The sequence below is a fragment of the Mizuhopecten yessoensis genome, unplaced genomic scaffold (assembly GCF_002113885.1).
Source record: "Mizuhopecten yessoensis strain PY_sf001 unplaced genomic scaffold, ASM211388v2 scaffold10687, whole genome shotgun sequence".
Taxonomy (NCBI): domain Eukaryota; kingdom Metazoa; phylum Mollusca; class Bivalvia; order Pectinida; family Pectinidae; genus Mizuhopecten; species Mizuhopecten yessoensis.
The window spans coordinates 329,810-352,615 of NW_018408671.1; the positions used below are offsets into that span (position 1 = coordinate 329,810).

Genomic DNA, 22,806 nt, shown 5'->3' on the forward strand with positions numbered 1-22,806 from the left:
AATTACTAGAAATACAGGACAAGAATTACTAGATTTCAGGAGAAGAATTACTAGATTTCAAAAGAAAAATTACTGGAAATACAGAAGAAGAATTACTAGATTTCAGGAGAAGAATTACTAGAAATACAGAAGAAGAATTACTAGATTTCAGGAGAAGAATTACTAGAAATACAGAAGAAGAATTACTAGATTTCAAGAGAAGAATTACTAGATTTCAGGAGAAGAATTACTAGATTTCAAGAGAAGAATTACTAGATTTCAGGGGAAGAATTACTAGATTTCAGGAGAAGAATTCACATCATCTGGAGGCTTGTTCGTTATCCCTGTTAAATATTCTTTTATGAATGAACAACAGGTACAAGTTTAAAAATAAAACAATAGTTTGCACTAAATCTGTTTGAAGTTATGACTGGGGTCAGGTGAAGTTGTGTTGGAGAATGACTGTCAGGTCTAAAAGAAACCCAATAAAAGATAGTAGAAAGAAGTACATTTATGACCTTTGACCTTGAATGATAACACTCAAAGGTTAATGAGCTTCTGTATAATCATTGGCCAACACCTGTGGTCTAAAAATGGTAAAAATGTTGCCACGGAGACAAGAAATATCTCCCCACAGCTTGGAAGGGGGAGCTAACAATCGGAGAGATAACAGCTAGTGTCCTCCTATACACTACACACTGTAATATGACCTTGGACCTTTGATCCTTGAACCCAAACACAGGATATAGGTCTTATATAGTTTCCGCAATAAAATCAGCTCTACTTACCTTCATTGGTACAGCGGTCTGGAGAACCAGAGACACTGGACCTTTCTGTCAACCAGTGGACCATCACGATTATAAAGTAACATCCCGACACAAAGGCAAAGTAATGGTAACCTCTGTCCACCAAGGTTACCCACTCAAGGTCACTAACCCTCATGGTCTATCCGGTCATTATATAGTGTTACAACAGACACTGACCGCCAGTGAATGACCATAACATGTTGTATCACATATTGACCATTAATAACTGGTCGCCATAATTGTCATTGACATCGTGACCATCAGTGTAGAACCAAGTGAAATACAGATTTACCAATCCACATTGACCATCAGCAAAGGACCATCACATGAATCATTCCACAATGACCATAAGGTTAAGTAAAGAAAATGTCTGTACTTGACCATCAGGAAGACAGGTCAATTTTTAGCATAACATAACATCAGGAATTATTAATCAAACATGTTTTTTTTTTACTAATGATGACCCTTATAGAAGTTCCATATTTCTTCTGACTTAATTATCTTCAATAATTGTAAAAATCCCAAAAAGTTTTATACGGAATCCACTGTATTATCCAAGACCAACCATGGTGACATTATGTGTGTTGGCCAGATCACATCCAAACCAATGAGGGTCAAACAGCTTAAAAATACTGACCACTCATCAGTATTAAAATATTGACCACTCATAGGTACTTGGACCATATCTGTTGGTGTCTGTAAATATATGACGGAGATTACTCTGCCCGGACAATCAGCCACACAATGGAACGCTTTTATCAAATAGAAACATTGCATAAGTTCTGTGGACTCCATATCCCGAGCCTGACATTTACAGACGGATAAGAGTCTCCGTAAGACATGCTGGCCCCTAATATGTGTACTGGTGTACACCTTCGGTGTTATGGGGTGAATCTACCCTAGGACCCTAAATCAGATTTAGTTTTCAAACCCAACCAGGTGTGGATATGCATAATAGCCTACGGATTTCAATTTTCACCTATGACTTGGGTACACTTTCTCAGGTAGAACCGATGAATTAATTTTTAACCTAGATGTATGGCTATGCTGTTTTTACATACATAACAATGTACGGTTCCACATGCCATGCTGATAAGGTCTTTTGTGGCATTTAAGAAATAAAACATGCTTCTATGGGACCGCCCATTCCTTACAAACGCAGTTATCACAGACAAAGCACAGCCCCTTTTGAACTATTGATTTCCCCCTGCTGTATATACATGAGTATATGGTGTCTCTATAGACAACATTTACTGAACAGATAACACTGTATGATTTATAGCACCCAATAGCTGGTGACAATAACACGGACTTTAAAAACTGGATATCACAGCTGGTATCTCCTCAACTCCTAACACATTATTTCAGTTTTCAAGGATCTAGAGAAAGTTTAACATACAGGACTAGCCATATGGCGTTTGAGATACCTCTTGACATTAAATGTAGGAAACACTTGGAGAATGGCACATGTTTAGATATTAGAACATTTCCTAGCAGCTCTTTGTTACTTCTCTGTCAGGAAACGCAACATGAACATCGAGTTAACTTTACATAACTCCCCCTCCCCACCCCCAGACCCCCCCTCCTCATCGCCATGAGTAATCCATCAATAATTTCACTGTCATCTCTAATGGTCGTATATATGAAACAAAAGAATTTTATTCAAAGGAGATGAAAAGAATAACAATGATTTAATTTCTAAATGAAACGAATGCAGTTTTGAGAAAATGGGAATTCTAGGATTATTACAACCAGACAGGAAGATTGAAGAGCCATGTTTATTTCATTAGATTTCAAACAGATAGTTTTGCCCCTCTACAAACTGGTGTGACTGTAGATAACTGCTGGTAACATCTTCCCACAACAAACAAATCTGCTGCAATGCCATCCCTACAGAGGTTCTGGCCAATTTACCCTGTTAACTGGCTACACTCCCCTAATAGACTACATCCTCAACTCTGTACCTTCAATAGAGTACTGAGGTAGCCGAGGTCAGGATATATACATTACAATATGTAACTTATTGTATGAATTTCCTAAGGGCTTTCAATTATATGAACAACTATTTGTTTATTTAGAATTTTTGAAAGTCCAATCAGTTATTATCTTGCATTTCAGATCACATGAAGAAGATAGATCTACTCATTACACCATTAGAGTAACCTAGAATGTTAGTCTAATAAACATATTTTCAACACTATCACATTATTTGACACAATAAGTGCCCCATCCGTACAAACACCACCCTATCCTTTTTTTCTGGTTTGAGAGTCCAATTCCTTCACCACATATTACCAATGAACTTAAAAGGTCTATACTAGCTGGTTTTGAGAATCAATCATTTTTATTTTCTCAGATTGCTAAGTACAATGTACCAAGAGATTTTATTAGGTTGCATACAGTAAAAGTTTGAGGACAAAGAGTTGTGATTTTGTGGAAATGAGATGCTAGGGATACCTGCTGCACCCTCTGGTATGTAATAGTGTGTAATGGGAGGCGATATCAATGGGGACATCCACCTCACGTCTCCACCGAGCTTGGAAGCTATTAAATAGAACTACGGCCAACTGGTAAGGAAAGTGTGAATACTTGAGCACGTGTTTAACATGCCCCAGCTCCAATCATCATTAGCAAGGCATGAAATTGGCAGCCAGATAGCAGTGTACAGGGCCAGGGAATTAATGTGCAACACATGTTCCCTCCCAGTAGGAACTTCCCATCTCTTTCTCATTTCCTGACTCGGAGGGGAAGCTAGGAACAGTAACTCCTCCTCTACCTCAACAATCAACAACCCCGTCCACAATTGTCCACACACGACAACTCCTCCTCTACCTCAACAATCAACAACCCCGTCCACAATTGTCCACACACGACAACTCCTTCTCTACCTCAACAATCAACAACCCCGTCCACAATTGTCCACACACGACAACTCCTCCTCTACCTCAACAATCCTGTCCACAATTGTCCACACACGACAACTCCTCCTCTACCTCAACAATCAACAACCCCGTCCACAATTGTCCACACACGACGACTCCTTCTCTACCTCAACAATCAACAACCCCGTCCCCAATTGTCCACACACGACAACTCCTCCTCTACCTCAACAATCCTGTCCACAATTATCCACACACGACAACTCCTCCTCTACCTCAACAATCCTGTCCACAATTGCCCACACACGACAACTCCTCCTCTACCTCAACAATCCTCTCCACAATTGTCCACACACGACAACTCCTCCTCTCCCTCAACAATCAACAACCCCGTCCACAATTGTCCACACACGACAACTCCTTCTCTCTCCGTCACCATCACACAATACACACATTTTAACTGAAAACATAGAATCATATAATTTCAACTTTCAAACTATGATTGCTTACAATATAGAGGAAAGAGAGGTAACTCTGATATGCCTGCCAGCTCTGAATGAGAGCCCTGTGAAGATTTTGTGGGTCACCTCAGCACCACTTGCCATATTCGCTGTATCTTTCGCTGTAATCTATATCGTTGTAAGCTTTTTAGCTTTTGGAGATGTCTTTCATTAATTATTTATGACATGCTCCTGGGCATTAGGAGGCCCTGAGTCCCACCTGTGGTCCCTTATACTTACCAGTTTGTTTTTGAGGCGTACTGGACTTGTTCGGGACCTGTGGTTTGTTAATGGTCCGTGAGGAAGACCCTGTTTTTTTGTTAGTGGTGTTATTTGTTGCTTTGGTGGTTGGCGGTGCATCAGTAGGTGAGAGCCGTTTTCCTGAGGAAGAGGGAGCTGGTGATCGCTCCTTGGGGGCTATAGAACCAAGGACATGCTGTTATAAAAATACCATACACCAAACCTACTGTCATGGTGATCTCTCTTTTCTTTTGCAATAAATACAAATCTTCAAGGGTATTATCGTAAATCTTTGTACAAGATTTCTGGGGTATTTTTTTCATTATCAAGAAATATAAAGCATAGTAAGTTTTCTGCACTTAGCAGTGCATCATTCTTTTTTAATGCTTTAAGGCACATGACAATAGGCTTTCCATGCAATACTATAATATATAAGTATATAAATATGAATATAATAAGCTGATTTAGAGGTAAAGTTGGCCTACACCACAGGTTACCCCCACCACTAGGTACATCAGAATACATATCTGACAATGGTTTGTCAGTGGATGTTTCAAACAGTACTTTTATACTTTTTGTATGTAGAATGGTGGTTCTTAACTTGTACTTTCAGATTAACACATTCACCCCTGAAATTTCATAATGAACTATCCCAACCTTTGAATTGGAAGAGTTCAAATGTGTCTTCAGGGGTGAATGACTTGAAGATGCAATGCTATATATAAAATCAGCCACTGCTCAGTGCAACAATCACAAAAAGATTGAAAACGAGACAGTTATGTATAATAAGGTGTTCAGCTGTGGCATAAAGCTGTGTGCAGCCAGCGTGTGGTTTATACTTGTACCCACTAATGATAATATATAGCTTGGGTTTTTAGCTGCGGAGTGTTTTATAATGACTTAAATTGCTACAATGAACTTCATTATTATTTACATGTGATGGTCCTTCTACTATATATACAAATATATATTTTACTGGGACAGTCAGAGATTGTGGAGTTTTAACTTCTACTATATATACAGGTATATTTTTAACTGGGACAGTCAGAGATTGTGGAGTTTTAAAATTGCCCTTTTTTTTGGTTGATTTCCTGGTTCTAAATTCATGCATATTAAAATAAAAGGATAACCAATTAAATTGCTAGGCACTATCATCTATCTGTCTACAGTAAATTCTAATCTCATGCTCCATGTATTACCAAGCCTACTAAACCAGCTTTGATTGGCTGAGCTCTGTACCACTACTTGTCAGGCTAGCAGTTAATTATAAGGTTAGGGAGCTAATAAAAAAGTATCTTATTTATAGAATTGTAAAATTAAAACAGTCTTGATTGACGGAGAGGTTCCAAACACCACCTTCTAAGCTAAAGGTTTGAGAAATAGTTAGTGGTGTTATGTAAATAATTCTAATGCCTTTTTCCCCTCGGCGAGCCGATGCACTATACTTACACTTCATGGGAGGTTGGATGCTGCTTTTGACGGGCATGGATTTACGCCTCGTCGGAACCGACTCTGAAGCCTTCAAGTTCTTAGCATTCATCACCTTAACCGAACCCTAAAATAAACAGGCAGAAATAAAATCAACAGTTACATAATGAGTAGGTTTTGTCTCGTAGTCCAGGAATTGGCTCAAAACTTAAAGGGAGGTAACTCCTATGGCTTTTGTAAGATTTTGTTTGAATCTCTACATCAAGTTTGTAACACCGTAAATTTCATAAAAACACCTTCAACTGGTATTTATAAAGAATATGAAAGGGTTAGTAGGAGACAGAATGGGATAGAGACAGGTAGGGCTGGGAAAGGGTTAGTAGGAGACAGAAGGGGACAGGTAGGGCTGGGAAAGGGTTAGTAGGAGACGGAAGGGGATAGAGACAGGTAGGGCTGGGAAAGGGTTAGTAGGAGACAGAATGGGATAGAGACAGGTAGGGCTGGGAAAGGGTTAGTAGGAGACAGAAGGGGATAGAGACAGGTAGGGCTGGGAAAGGGTTAGTAGGAGACAGAAGGGGATAGAGACAGGTAGGGCTGGGAAAGGGTTAGTAGGAGACAGAAGGGGATAGAGACAGGTAGGGCTGGGAAAGGGTTAGTAGGAGACAGAAGGGGATAGAGACAGGTAGGGCTGGGAAAGGGTTAGTAGGAGACAGAAGGGGATAGAGACAGGTAGGGCTGGGAAAGGGTTAGTAGGAGACAGAAGGGGATAGAGACAGGTAGGGCTGGGAAAGGGTTAGTAGGAGACAGAAGGGGATAGAGACAGGTAGGGCTGGGAAAGGGTTAGTAGGAGACAGAAGGGGATAGAGACAGGTAGGGCTGGGAAAGGGTTAGTAGGAGACAGAAGGGGATAGAGACAGGTAGGGCTGGGAAAGGGTTAGTAGGAGACAGAAGGGGATAGAGACAGGTAGGGCTGGGAAAGGGTTAGTAGGAGACAGAAGGGGATAGAGACAGGTAGGGCTGGGAAAGGGTTAGTAGGAGACAGAAGGGGATAGAGACAGGTAGGGCTGGGAAAGGGTTAGTAGGAGACAGAAGGGGATAGAGACAGGTAGGGCTGGGAAAGGGTTAGTAGGAGACAGAAGGGGATAGAGACAGGTAGGGCTGGGAAAGGGTTAGTAGGAGACAGAAGGGGATAGAGACAGGTAGGGCTGGGAAAGGGTTAGTAGGAGACAGAAGGGGATAGAGACAGGTAGGGCTGGGAAAGGGTTAGTAGGAGACAGAAGGGGATAGAGACAGGTAGGGCTGGGAAAGGGTTAGTAGGAGACAGAAGGGGATAGAGACAGGTAGGGCTGGGAAAGGGTTAGTAGGAGACAGAAGGGGATAGAGACAGGTAGGGCTGGGAAAGGGTTAGTAGGAGACAGAAGGGGACAGGTAGGGCTGGGAAAGGGTTAGTAGGAGACGGAATGAGACAGGTAGGGCTGGGCAAGGGTTAGTAGGAGACAGAATGGGATAGAGACAGGTAGGGCTGGGCAAGGGTTAGTAGGAGACAGAATGGAACAGGTAGGGCTGGAAAAGGGCAAGTAGGAGACGGAAGGGGATAGAGACGGGAAGGGCTGGGAAAGGGTTAGTAGGGGACGGAATGAGACAGGTAGTGCTGGGCAAGGGTTAGTAGGAGACAGAAGGGGATAGAGACAGGTAGGGCTGGGCAAGGGGTAGTAGGAGACAGAATGGGACAGAGACAGGTAGGGCTGGGAAAGGGTTTGTAGGAGACAGAATGGGACAGAGACAGGTAGGGCTGGGGAAGGGGTGGGAGGAGACAGAATGGGATAGAGACGGGTAGGGCTGGGGAAGGGGTAGTAGGAGACAGAAGGGGACAGGTAGGGCTGGGAACGGGTTAGTAGGAGACAGAATGGGACAGAGATAGGTAGGGCTGGGAAAGGGTTAGTTGGAGACAGAATGGGACAGGTAGGACTGGGGAAGGGTTAGTAGGAGACAGAATGGGACAGGTAGGGCTGGGAAAGGGCTAGTAGGAAACAGAATGAGACAGGTAGGGCTGGGAAAGGGTTAGTAGGAGACAGAATGGGATAGAGACAGGTAGGGCTGGGAAAGGGTTAGTAGGAGACAGAAGGGGACAGGTAGGACTGGGAAAGGGTTAGTAGGAGACAGAATGGAACAGGTAGGGCTGGAAAAGGGTAAGTAGGAGACGGAAGGGGATAGAGACGGGTAGGGCTGGGAAAGGGTTAGTAGGAGACAGAATGGGACAGGTAGGGCTGGGAAAGGGCTAGTAGGAAACGGAATGAGACAGGTAGGGCTGGGAAAGGGTTAGTAGGAGACAGAATGGGATAGAGACAGGTAGGGCTGGGAAAGGGTTAGTAGGAGACAGAAGGGGATAGAGACAGGTAGGGCTGGGAAAGGGTTAGTAGGAGACAGAATGGGATAGAGACAGGTAGGGCTGGGAAAGGGTTAGTAGGAGACAGAAGGGGATAGAGACAGGTAGGGCTGGGAAAGGGTTTGTAGGAGACAGAATGGGATAGAGACAGGTAGGGCTGGGAAAGGGTTTGTAGGAGACAGAATGGGATAGAGACAGGTAGGGCTGGGAAAGGGTTTGTAGGAGACAGAATGGGACAGAGACAGGTTGGGCTGGGAAAGGGGAAGAAAAAGAGGTGAACTTTGTGTCAGGATGTTGAACAAGAAAAGAGTTAAAGACTAGCTATAAAGGCCAGGAGATAACAGGGAGCAGGATATTTAGTGGAAACTGGCTTGGGGCTAGATGGGACGACTGGAGGGGAAAAGGTATCGGAAGGACAGACAGGGCTAGATGCGACGACTGGAGGGGAAAAGGTTTCGGGAAGGACAGACAGAGAGATAAAAGGAGGGAGAGTTGTACCAGTGATTTAAGATGGAGAGATGTTGGGGGATATATGACCCAGTGGTACTAGTAGAGAGGAGGTATCTGAAGGAAGAGATTTAGCAGTGGTAGTGGGAGGGACAGGTTTATTTGGATAGAAACTGAACTGGGATAGGCAGTGATAAATCTACATGCAAGTCCAGAGTCCTATATACTCATAGAATTTTTATGGGACTCACAGAATTTCTGGAAATACTTAAATTTAACATTGTGGGACTCATTGTTTTTAGCAATACAGTTGAAAAGGACTTGTAAAAATGAATTGTATATTAATCACTGAGTAGGTATTGGTATAGACAGGGGTACATGTACCTGCAGTACTAAGACGGACAAAGATACCTGTAGTTTTACCTGAGAACTGTCGGACACTGAACTAGACGAACTGTCCCGCCGTTCTCGCCGGATCAAAGCCACCGCAGGATCTACAACAGCAATAGTAAATGTCTTAGAAAATGTATACAAGTCACTGGAAAGCACCGGGCCCTTTCCCTGGTACAGTCATCAAATCTTTACACATGTCTCCGTTACCTATTTCTTGTCTGTCAGTATACATACTGACAGATGAAAAAGAAGTGTTATTCTGACTATATACAATGTCTGGAAATCTGATTGGAGATAGGAGCCCAGATTATTATGGTTTTACCGCAGGTATTTATAGGACTGTTAAACTTGTATAAATTATGAAATGAATATTTTTAATTACTAAATCAAAAGACCAGCTATATCATTAGATATTAAAAGATGTCATCGTGACACCAACCGATCAAATATATTCATTCCCATTTGTGCACCTTAGCAGACTTGGGCAACCAATGTAAAAAGGTCTTCTAGAATACAACATTATGGTACCCATTTGGACAGCTGGGTAGACTGGGACAACCAAGTGATCAGTGAAGGACACAAAATGGCTTTCAATTTATAACAAAGGGACTAATAGGTGTATTAACACAAAAGTACACACAGTGGGAGTCAATACACCTCAATCTGTAGTGTTCAGGCAGCCCTGCCCCAAATCTAACATGTAATACTTCAAGTATGAAGTTAAAATGTACCCAATAAACCTGTCAATAAGCATCATGACATTTTGATTAACATGATTGCAGACACACAACACGGGACACTTGAGTGATCTCGATAAGTATCTCCAATAACGCAGCGGTACAGAAAGAGAAAGCAAGGCCCCATACAAATAATGTTATTTATATCATACACCGCTAGCTTGATGTGTGACATTATGATATAAACGTATGTAAATGGTTAACACAAGTAGGTTAATCAAGTTTTCTTTATATATATATACACAGAGGAAAAGTCAGGGTTTTTTAACCTTTACATACCAATAGTATAAATATTGTAGATAAGAGAAATGTAAGTGTACCTCGGAAACCTGAAGCTACCTTCTCAGTTGGATCGACATTTAAATTAAAGGGATAAAACCTGTTATCTTGCCAGCTTATCTGTAGAGTCACTGATATAACATTTCTTACATACGAGTTATACTTATCAAGGCACTAATTGAATGTACAGCCGTGGGTCTTTGTTACCTCGGTTAAAGGCAGTCACAGTCTCGGCACAGATGACCAGACACAATAAAAATATCAAATATCGCAAAACCAACTTTTCATTTTGAAAAAACAATTTAACAAGAAACTATGTTCAACAGTAGATTTGTGTGATACTGGACATCAATGGCACTTGTCAAGTGAACGCGTGGTGTAGTGTGTTAGCTCTAATTCATGAGCTACTATAATAACATGGTGTTTCTACATCGGTAACGAATACTTTATTTTCACTTCAAATTAATTTAAGAATGTTATAAAGGATACTCTTTCCATTGCATTGGTAATTTTGTAGTGCTGATTACAATGCCAATGTGTAAATATTTGATCTTAATATATTAAATGAGCTTTTAAGACACAAATGGTTTTGTTATAAAAATCTCCAATAAAATAAATCTAGTAACTATAATAGGCGGGCTTCCAATCACAACACAGCTCAGGCGTCACCTGTTAGTGGGGTTTTATTGGCCGACTATCCTCGTTTCGACTCTTAAAGAGATGGCCGAGTCTTCATCAGGTCCCCAGGCATCACCAGTTAGTGGGACCCCGCCTATTATAGTTACATATTCGATACCAATCACCCTGCAACATACCTTCTGGTATCCACTCTTGGAGCAAAATTAGTTGGTAATGTATTATAAAGCATATGACGCAGATGTCTTCCACATCAATACTTCTCATTCAATATTTTCAATTCCTGTTTTTCTAATTATCTGTCATCCCTTTTGAACACACGTTTTCAAACGGATGACTGACTTTTACCAACAACTTAACTATTGTTCCCAGTAATGGCTTTGTACCCTAGATACTTTTATTTCCATTGTCTTAAAATAAATAAAACCAAGGGCGATTACTAGAACCAATGTGTACAGAAAATGTTGTGATCCCCTTCAGCTCTTACGATAATCATACGGTGATTTTCACTATACCCACACAACTGTTACTTAACCTACCACTGTCACCTTTTACCTGTATTTATCTTATTAACACAGGTGTTACAATGCCAAATCCATTATACCACACACAAGAAATCCATACAATGAATTAAGTCACGCGACCATTAACAATCTCAACCTCGTTTTATCTTGACTTACTTAAAACTTAAATGTAGCTTAATACCTTCATTAATCATTTCCCTTTCGATTTTTGAAACCGAATTCATTGTGAACAGTGTAATTGATTTAGGTCAAATAAAAGGCCTATCAAGAGGAAATTGTTTAAATTAGAGTGTAAAAGGCAGGTCATGCAGACACAGTTTAGCTGTGGCTGTGGGTGTTTATAAGTCCTACAGATCAATACTGACACAATCATGTTGGTATATACCCATGCAGTGCCTCCGAGGGAAATAAATAAACCACAGTTTGACCTGATCAATTTTGAATATTGATTAGGATGCTAGCTCTCCGTAGAGACTGCAGACAGAGTTATCTCACATTACGTATATAATCGGAGAGTGCCAGGAAATGATGTGTTTTGTCCCCCACCCCGTAACAACACACCAATACACAACAGGTCTACAGGCAGGAGTCCGACAGGAAATTATAGATTGAATTCATTATGTCATGTAAGCTAAAATAAACACACGAAAATAATCTATAGTGAGCAGAGAAATGCTAAACTGGAAAAATAAATATCACATGTGTTGACTTGAAACGAGTATAGAGCTATCGACTAGGTAGTACCAGTGTAATGGGAAGGAGTATAGAGCTATCGACTAGGTATAGGTACCAGTGTAATGGGAAGGAGTATAGAGCTATAGACTAGGTAGTACCAGTGTAATGGGAAGGAGTATCTAGAGCTATCGACTAGGTAGTACCAGTGTAATGGGAAGGTGTATAGAGCTATAGACTAGGAAGTACCAGTGTAATGGGAAGGAGTATAGAGCTATAGACTAGGTAGTACCAGTGTAATGGGAAGGAGTATAGAGCTATCGACTAGGTGGTACCAGTGTAATGGGAAGGTGTATAGAGCTATCGACTAGGAAGTACCAGTGTAATGGGAAGGAGCATAGAGCTATAGACTAGGAAGTACCAGTGTAATGGGAAGGAGTTTAGAGCTATAGACTAGGTAGTACCAGTGTAATGGGAAAGAGTATCTAGAGCTATCGACTAGGTAGTACCGGTGTAATGGGAAGGAGTATAGAGCTATCGACTAGGTATAGGTACCAGTGTAATGGGAAGGAGTATAGAGCTATCGACTAGGTAGTACCAGTGTAATGGGAAGGAGTAGTGAGCCAGCAACCCTACACCTTCTACCACAAAGCTAAAACAAAATTCCCTACATCCAAAACAAGTTACGCCACCTTGACACAATCTGTATCAGAAATCCTTTACACAGAATGTGTAAAAGATGTGTGGTGCATATAATGTTGAAATACAAGGTCCCACTTTCCCTAGTCTTTTTCCTAAAACTATCACAATCCCGGCTCATTAGAAGCTCCCTGGAAGACGATATTTTTCCCGCTTCAATTTAGGTTTTGCATTAAATGTTAGAGGGCATATGGAATGGAAAAGTTTGATTTGATATAATATTGTAACTATACAAGGAGAAATGCTATGATAATAAATCATTAACCACAGCAACATGACACCGCTATAATACTACAACAGTGTATGTTACAACTGGTATCATTGACAGATATAGGGATAAGGTTGGTGATAAAAACACTTTGATAAGACGTTTAACAGTTATCTTTATCTGTGTATGATTGATCAGCTAGTTACATACAGCTGGGGTCAGTCTAGGCACAGCAGTCGTGTAGAGAAATGTTGATAATTATATAGAGTATAAAGTGTGTAGTTAACGATGAAGCAAAGGGGGGTTAAATGACCAACAAATCCAGGGGGTAAGGAAGGTGCATGTTCATTTAATCAACAAATCTAGGGGGCACGGAAGGTGCATGTTCATTTAATCAACAAATCTAGGGGGCAAGGAGGGTGTTCTTTAAATCAACAAATCTAGGGGCAAGGAAGGTGCATGCTCATTAAATCAACAAATCTAGTGGGCAAGGAAGGTGCATGTTCATTTAATCAACAAATCTAGTGGGCAAGGAAGGTGCATGTTCATTTAATCAACAAATCTAGTGGGCAAGGAAGGTGCATGTTCATTTAGCCAACAAATCTAGGGGGCAAGAAGGTGTTCTTTAAAAATCAACAAATCTAGGGGGCAAGGAGGGTGTTCTTTTAACCAACAAATCTAGGGGGCAAGTAGGGTGTTCTTTTAATCAACAAATTTAGGGGGCAAGGAGGGTGAATGTTCTTTAAATCAACAACTCTAGGGGGCAATTAAGGAGGGTGTTCTTTTCATCAACAAATCAAGAGGTTGAGATTAGGCATCTTTTATCAACAAGGAAAGTTTTTAAACATGAGAGAAATTGAATCTCATTTATAATTAGAAATTATGCAGGTGAAGATGCTAATACAAATTCTGAGTTGAAAACCCTTATTATTATTTTTACTGGTCAAAGGACACTAACAAGACACTAGGAACAGGGTCTGGAGTAGAGAATCACCTGGATGTAAACTTTATAAGATGTTTGGGGTACTGCCTCATAAATCATTTCTGCTGATATTTTCACCGAAAATGGTTGTAAGCTGACAATAATGATCATACTACAAGTAAATATCAAGATAAGAAGTTGGTGATGTCTGTGGAATCAAGTTTCAAAGCTGAGAGATATGTAATAGCTACTTCAACTGGATCTAACATATGAAAATATTTTCAGTTATGAAAATATCAGGTAGAATTGATATAAAATTTCCTCAAAGAAAACAGTAAATTTTTCGGCTAAAACCTACAATCCTAGGATTTTGTTAACATTGGAAAAAAGAGATGAAGGTTCCAGTAGCAGTCTGTGTGCTCAGGTCAGTAGTGTGTCTAACATGTATCAATCAATGGTCAGTTTATGTGGTACATCATTATTATCTCCCCGACATCTTAACTGGACAGATTAAATGACCATCAGAGCAGTAATGTATTTATCAGGTCTGTAGCCTGGGGCAGTTTACCGATCAACTCTAAGTTAGTTTGTCAGGAGAGAAACTCTATCATCACTGTTTGCAATCAGAAATATTTATCAACAAAATCAACCTATCCACCAATAGTGTAGATTTGTAGGCGTCCCTGACTTTGTTAAAGTCATCACCTCAATGTCGCCACCCTAACTGACCAGTGCACAATACATAGACTTGATTGGTCAGATTACAATCATAAGTAGGACTAGGTCAATCAACACCAATCTATGATAACCATGATGGAATTATTGACCTAGAACATTAGATCTGTCTATTAGGGTTCAATAAGAGTAGAAGTCTGTGCCTATTGCATCCCCAATCAATCCTTGTGGCTTCTAGACGCTCCGGTCTGTGATTATTAAACCCCCATCGTATAGCGACTCAATTCTCAGTCTATTGTTCATGAACCTCCATCCAAAAGAACCCCCGAACCCCCATTCTGGTTTGTTAGTGAACCACCTGGATCCCTCTCCCACTCCAGTTCCTTAACATAGAACCTCAATTCTATGTTTATTAAACTACTAATTATAGCAACCTTTAGTCTGAGCCCCCTTTACTCCAATAATCTAATAGCCTAATACATATATGTTTAGATGGCCACACCCTCCTAAGCTTGTATATGGAGGCCCCTCCCATCCTTCAGCCCATATATTGAGGCCCCTCCCATCCTTCAACCCATATATTGAGGTCCCTACCTCCTTCAGCCTGTACATGGAGGCCCCTCCCCCCACCACCTATACACGATGCCCCTCACCCCTTAGTCTGTACATGGAGGCCCCTCCCCCTCAGGCTGTTCAGGGAGGCCCCTCCCCCCGCAGCCTGTACATGGAGGCCCCTCCCCCTCAGTCTGTTCAGGGAGGCCCCTCCCCCCTCAGTCTGTTCAGGCAGGCCCCTCCCCCATCAGTCTGTACATGGAGGCCCCTCCCCCCTCCACCTATACATGATGCCCCTCCCCCCTTAGTCTGTACATGGAGGCCCCTCCCCCCTCAGTCTGTACATGGAGGCCCCTCCCCCCTCAGTCTGTACATGGAGGCCCCTCCTTCCACTACAGTCCCCCCATGACACTTACTTTCGGGTTTACCTCCAGGTCGAGGTGTGGTAGACTCTTCTTCTGTTTTGCTTGTCCGACTAGTCTCTGATTGGCTACTCCGAGCTGAACTAAGTGCAGAATCCAACACACTGCTGCCAAGGGAGTCATTGAGATCCAGGTTAGGCACTATGCTACCAGCAGAGCTGACAGAGGAGGGTCGTCTACTGTTCTCGCCTTTCGAGAGCCGCCCCGGGCGCGGGGACTGAGCTCGCCCGCCTCCTGATGGAGACCGGTCCCGTTTGATGATGGGGGGTGGTGGCCCCAGACAAAGCTTGCTCTTGACTTTACTATAGTCAGGTTTAGGCACTGCTGGCAGCTTTATCTTGACCTTGGCCTCCTTCGTTGCCTCCTCCTTTTTAGGAGGAGGAGGAGTTGGGGCGGGTGTAGAGAGGTAGGTCTCTAACTTACTCTTCACCTCAGACTTAGGTTTGACTTTGCCCTTTTCCTCTTCTATCTGCGACATGATGTTGCCCCACTTACTTTTCGGAGGGCTACGTTTGATGATCTTGGGTATTTCTTTCTCCACCTTTTTGCGTGTATTTCTCTCCTCACTAACACCCTCGCCACTATTTTGTTTGGATTTATCCGCATCCTCCTTAGAATTCTTTTTCTTACTCTCAGTATTTTGTTTAGGTTTGGGAGATTCCCTGACCTCCTCTTTAGCCTTCACTGGTAGCGGAGCCTTTATATAATCCCCGAGGCGCGATTTCACATTCACATTGGGTTTCTTGTACTCTATTTTCTCCACCTCCTTCTTCTTTTTGAACTTAAATTTATTCTTTGTTGTACCTGTATCACTTTTATCCTTAGAAACGTTTTGTTTCTCTTCATTTTTCTCCTCAACTTGTGAGGTCACAGACACTTCACCTTTAACCTCCGTCTCCGTGACAGCAGAATTGGAATCGTCCACAACCTCCACCGTGACCTTCAACATAGTGTCGTTGTCCGGGTCCTGTGGCTGATCAGTAACTGTTTTATCCACAACCTCTTTTCCCGAAATTTCTGTTACCTCGGTAACAGTTTGACTCTCCGTGACCTTGACATCCTGACCTTGGTCAGCTTCTGTTCGGTCATCTTCCATCTGTGAACTTGTCTGTTTGACTGGATGCTGACTTACAGGTACCTGTAAACAGAAAATCACCTCTGTACATACTGTAAACAAAACTATTGATGTAGACTGGCCCCCGTCTCTAGAATAATATATCGATATTTGATTATGTAGAAAAAAAGATATTTTTTTTAATAAATTTGATCACTTGGATGTCTGATTAAGTTATGTACAAGTTAAGAGTTTGTCCCATGTGTATCACTATGGATAGCCCAGTTCTTTCTCACTCTCTAATACTTCTACGGAACATTGTGATACACACCAATATTGCTGCTTCATACCTAACAAGTTTATATCATTTATCTCAATCACAGTCCTTCTGACAGACTAATGATAACAGGCAGGAAGAACAATTCTGGCAACAAATCTGGCCGAGATTTCTACAAGTTGTTAACCTGTGGTGACATCTATAACAAATCCTGCCTCCTCTTCTACATGAGTTTCACGCTCAATGTAACTGGAGAGGACTAGAAAGGCTCATTCTACTGTCCAATCCACATCTCACTTGTACATTTATTGCTCAATAAAACAAGTTGAAATGAAAAATACTTGATTAAAACAAAAATCCCCTACTGCAAGATTTCTAAATTTTCTTCTCAATGATGTCACTCACACAAAAGTTCCCATGTGCAATTTTTGTAACAGACGATCAAGCCTCAGATACCATATGATACACATTCTACTCCTTTTTAAAAAAAAAAAAAATCCATCCAAGCAAGAAGTCAAACACATACCTGTAATGCCTGCATGATAGGACTGAGGACACTAGGGCCACTTCATCAACACTAACAGTTGTGAGAAACACAGTCTTTAGATATCCCCCTATATACCAGAATTAAAGGAAGGAGCCAAGCTTCCATGTTTGTTAGAAACCACTCCAGAGGCTAGTGCCTTTAGGTATACACGGGGACAGGATTGATATACACAGTGGCCAGATTGATATAAAGTGTCAATGTGACAGGCACGCTGTCAGACAGGTAGACAGACTCGGTATGACCAGGTCCCACACCAGACAACATCCCATTTAATGTTTGTGTGTTTTGATGTATTATCTTGGAAAGCGGTACATATTTGTGACCGATGCTGTCCCTCGGACCTGTATTTACTAGAACAGCAACACATACTTTGTAACTGATGCCGTTACTGGGACCGAAATTATCTAGAAAAGTGGTACATATTCTGTGACGGATGCCGTCACTGGGACAGGGCTTCAGAGATCTGTATACATTATTAGAGAATTTAGGGCAATATTTAGTGTCGAGATGTTCCTGATAAAAATATCAATTACCACAAGGAAAGTGCTATCAGATGTATCATTTTCAGTCCTTATTCAGCAATTTATCACACCTACTGGAAGTTGACAACAGTAATAGTCCCCGATACTACGTCAAGCGGAAATCGTCAACAAACAAGCTCCCTACGTAGTCACACATTAAATGGAGTGGAATGTCAGATAACACAGACTATCAACCTGGTCAATTAAATAGTTGGAGTTCATCTGTTCCAACACATTTTGTCAACTTAAAGGTTTGATTACATCCATTATGTTAAATTTAATATGGTTACATGAATTGTTACAAATATCTGTAAAAGATAAGGCAGAGAAGTGTATTTTACTGTTAATCAGTTATTTTTCACCAACACTTTTTGAGATTGTTTTCCAGCAATGTATTTGCAAGCATTAGAATTTGCGACAGGAGCAATGACCATAACCTAGCTGTTCCTTTGTTTGTGTGTGAATAAATGTCAGCAAGATTTTAAATTCATAATCGTTTCTTTTTGGGAATATAAATTCTAAAATATCTTGTGAAATATAAGTGAATCCACAATGTCCTGAAATTTCCACCATGTACCTAGACTTGTGCACTGTATATCCTGTTATTAACTTTGCCAGTCTACAAATGTCGAGTACCAGAACGGCACCACGAGAAACGGAATAATCGCCATGGAATTTAGGTCAACATAGAGTGGTGAGACAGCTCAGGACGGAGAATTATAGGACGAAATTAACAGGACAGGAAAATCTAACGCTGCAGCAAGAAACTGTCAAATAGAACTAGCTAGAGTTAGCGCCTACAGCCAGCTGAAACACTGACCAGAGTGCCTAGACACTGCTTTTTATACTGACCATTTCCTGAGGAGTAACAACGTCTTGACTGCTGACTTGACCATCGGTCACTGGCAACACATCCTTGGACTCCATCCCCTCGACGTCCATCAACAGGGAACTCATGTTTTCTCTACAACCAAACGACACAATCTTCAGAAGTTTGTGGTAAAGCTCTTTTTGTACTGCTAATACTATCAAACTACTACAAATCACTACTGTAAACTTATATTTGAGATAAAGGTGCTCTTGTACTCTGTCAGAACAATTAATTATATATATAATGGCAAGGTGTCATGCTCCCTCAAATAGCTGTATAAAGATATTTCTCTCTCTGTGTTATAATTACAGATAAAAACAAAATCAGTGACTGTTCTGATGTAAATTCCAAGATCGACCAAAATACAGTCAAGGTACGAATGGCCAGTTAACGTGTTTTGTCCTAAAGCATTAATGGTAGATCCAGGATGTAAGTTTTGTGAAGCACAGAACACAGGATGTTGTAAAATCCAGGTAAATGATATATAACATCAATATAAATACTTACAGTCAATTACTCGTAATACTGTGTAGTATCCACGGTGTTTATTTATCACAGCTACTATACAGACCACGAGGTTGTGTCAGATACGCTGTGCTTTTTACGCCGCGTCTACTAAACAACTAAGTAAACACGGATACAACCCACTCTGAATGAATCGTATCAGTCAATGTTTTTTTTCACTTTTAAACTTTTACGAACACCTTACCGACCGTGATCTCGCCCCAGTGATCGCCAGTGACCCATGGGACATTGTATAACGGTACAATAGAAGCTGTACAAATACTAAAGTTCAGTATTTAAACTACAACAAACACATTTCCTTTCTAATCGCCATGCTGTATTGTGCTTCTAGGGAGTCAAGTAACCCCTGATCGTGTAAATCACTGTGGCGTCCAATCATCACACAACAGATAAAAACACAGGTAAAAATGCAACAGGTACGCCTGATCAATCTGTAACACTAAGGTGCATCAAGTCCTGATCAGAGTGTTATCAGAGCTGATCTGTAGATTGACCTGCTGGGCACGATAACTATAGCGCCCTCCTCTAATCCACACGTTCACTCACAACTCAACTTTTAATCTTCACAAATCTCTGCTAGTACTTTTAAATTGTTCATTGTTAAATTCCTCCGTGGTTACTTCAAAATCCAATTTGCATTGAAGATGGTGTTTAAGATTGACTGTAAAAGGCCCAAGTGTACACACATTTTATATATAACACACACTTGTACACTAACAGATGGGTTTGTGCTTAATTATTTTAACAGGCAGATTTTATGTGAAAACCCGACAATAAATAAGGACTCCCAGCAAGTACGTGCTCCGGGTAAGTTCTGACACAGAAATAAAAACTATCAAGTAGAGATGAATGCTTTTCGTTTTCCAATGAAATTTTACTTCAAAGGACTATATGTTCCTAGCAATATCACATACTTATATGTACCATAACACCAAAATCAATTTATTTTAAAATCCAATATACACTTAAAGATATATTTAGCTATGAATACTTCACACGAAATGAAAGTACTTGTACGCAGGAGTTGTATTGTTTACCAACAAATCAAACGTACTTATATCTGTATAAAACTGTTGAGCACTGCTATAAATCGGTGTAAGATTATATATAATTACTGTAGGGTCACACAGGTGATTGATTTACAGGTTAATTATTACCGTCGTTATAGACGGTTACCATTAATTATACGCATCACCATTTAGTATTTCTAATCACGACAGGCGACACATTTACATCTCGTTAACATATTAAATGTGACAGGTGCGAAACTGTTAATGGACACTTCTCAAAGCATATAAATATTTATACAGCCTGGAATGTCTTCAAAATGTGTGAAGAGGGACTGGTCTCAAAAGCATAAGACAACTGTAAAATATTGATTTCAGACTGAGCTGAAGCTAACATTATAAGATCAATCTTGACAGTACACCCTAATCTAACGGACCCTCTAGCCTAGACATTCACCCTCTTACTCTTGCCTATAACCATAGTCTAACCTTGTTCATCCTCCACCTCGACCTAGCTATGACCCTGATACTCTAACTCTAACCTATGACCTTGATATTCTAATCCTGACCTATGACCCTGATATTCTATTCCTGACCTATGACCCTGACACTCAGGGACGATAGTCCCCTTATCACTGTACAGGTCCGAGTCACTGTCCATTCTCTGAGACATTGTACCTACCCAGGTAAAACCCTAATCTCTAACGTCTCCCTAACCTGATACATACAAGTCGAGTAGTCTGCTACTGTTGAGCGTGTCATCCTCAGGTATGATAGTCCCCGTATCACTGTACAGGTCCGAGTCACTGTCGATTCTCTGAGACATTGTACCTACCCAGGTAAAACCCTAATCTCTAACGTCTCCCTAACCTGATACATACAAGTCTAGTAGTCTGCTGCTACTGTTGAGCGTGTCATCCTTGGGTATGGTAGTCCCCGTATCACTGTACAGGTCTGAGTCACTGTCGATTCCCTGAGACATTGTACCTACCCAGGTAAAACCCTAATCTCTAACGTTACCCTAACCTGATACATACAAGTCGAGTAGTCTGCTGCTACTGTTGATCGTGTCATCCTCGGGTATGATAGTCCCCGTATCACTGTACAGGTCCGAGTCACTGTCGATTACCTGAGACATTGTACCTACCCGGGTAAAACCCTAATCTCTAAGGTTACCCTAACCTGATACATACAAGTCGAGTAGTCTGCTGCTGCTGTTGAGCGTGTCATCCTCGGGTATGATAGTCCCCGTATCACTGTACAGGTCCGAGTCACTGTCCATTACCTGAGACCGCACAGTTCCGTGTGTCACCCCTGAAAAACAAAACATCAGAGTCATTACTATCGTTAAGATACTGTCAGTAATCAGAACAAGACAATAAGCATCAACAAAGATGTTTTTTAAACTCTTTAACACTCAAACATTTTATAAAAGTCCGACCCTGTAACTGTACCTTAGCAAATGACATTATAAAATCCTGGTCTTGAATATATTTAGTTAAGATGAGAATGTGGACAGCTTTTTAAATCCTACAAAGCAGTTCTATCACTGATTCTTACTGACCAGCAAAACAGCTCCAATAATAGGTCCATTTCAACTGATGACATCTTCATCTCATGGTTTTTATCGACAAACACAGACTGACAAATCATCAGACAGATGGAAACAGGGCAGGGAACAATAACTACATCAGAATGTAGACGAGAAAAAATACACCATTTCTGTCAAAATGAAAAAATATGATGGGAGCCCCGCTCTCTCGCATTAGTGACAAATCTGATTGGTGGCTTTCTCACACTCCAGCGCAGAGGCCATATTTTTTATTGCAAGATAAAACAAATGAGACAGGCGTCAAGAGTTTTGCGACAACAGCGCCACAAATCAACAGCTTAATGTTTTAAAAGGTCTGAGTCACACCTTTGAATCAATTTGAAAGGAACCAGCCAGTGTTACGGTGCATTAAGTATCACTGTGATATGATAACTAGAGATTTGTGGTGGTTTAAGTATCACTGTGATATGATGACTTGAGATTTGTGGTGGTTTAAGTATCACTCTGATATGATGACTAGAGATTTGTGGTGGTTTAATTATCACTGTGATATGATGACTAGAGATTTGTGGGGGTTTAAGTATCACTGTGATATGATGACTAGAGATGTGTGGTGGTTTAAGTATCACTGTGATATGATGACTTGAGCTTTGTGGTGGTTTAAGTATCACTGTGATATGATTGATGACTAGAGATTTGTGGTGGTTTAAGTATCCCTGTGATATGATGACTAGAGATTTGTGGTGGTTTAAGAATCACTGTGATATGATGACTAGAGATTTGTGGTTGTTTAAGTTTCACTGTGATATGATGACTAGATATTTGTGTTGGTTTAAGTATCACTGTGATATGATGACTAGAAATTTGTGGTGGTTTAAGTATCACTGTGATATGATTGATGACTAGAGATTTGTGGTGGTTTAAGTATCACGGTGATATGATGACTTGAGATTTGTGGTGGTTTAAGTATCACTCTGATATGATGACTAGAGATTTGTGGTGGTTTAAGTATTACTGTGATATGATGACTAGAGATTTGTGGTGGTTTAAGTATTACTGTGATATGAT

General features: G+C 40.9%; 1 protein-coding gene across 4 annotated transcripts in view; it reads right to left on the minus strand.

Annotated features, from left to right (window-relative positions):
• Positions 1-22,806, minus strand: part of LOC110461855 (microtubule-associated tumor suppressor 1 homolog) — a 139,147-nt gene that overhangs the window by 51,546 nt on the left and 64,795 nt on the right. For 3 of the 4 annotated variants that reach the window (XM_021515568.1, XM_021515566.1, XM_021515569.1), the window contains exons 4-9: positions 21,380-21,500; positions 18,636-18,747; positions 15,379-16,522; positions 9,089-9,159; positions 5,854-5,959; positions 4,405-4,581 (exon numbers count right to left, since the gene is read on the minus strand). In XM_021515568.1, the coding sequence (XP_021371243.1) occupies positions 4,405-4,581; positions 5,854-5,959; positions 9,089-9,159; positions 15,379-16,522; positions 18,636-18,747; positions 21,380-21,500 (1,731 nt within the window). The remainder of the gene's footprint in view (positions 1-4,404; positions 4,582-5,853; positions 5,960-9,088; positions 9,160-15,378; positions 16,523-18,635; positions 18,748-21,379; positions 21,501-22,806) is intronic. The other variant, XM_021515570.1, reaches the window with a different exon arrangement.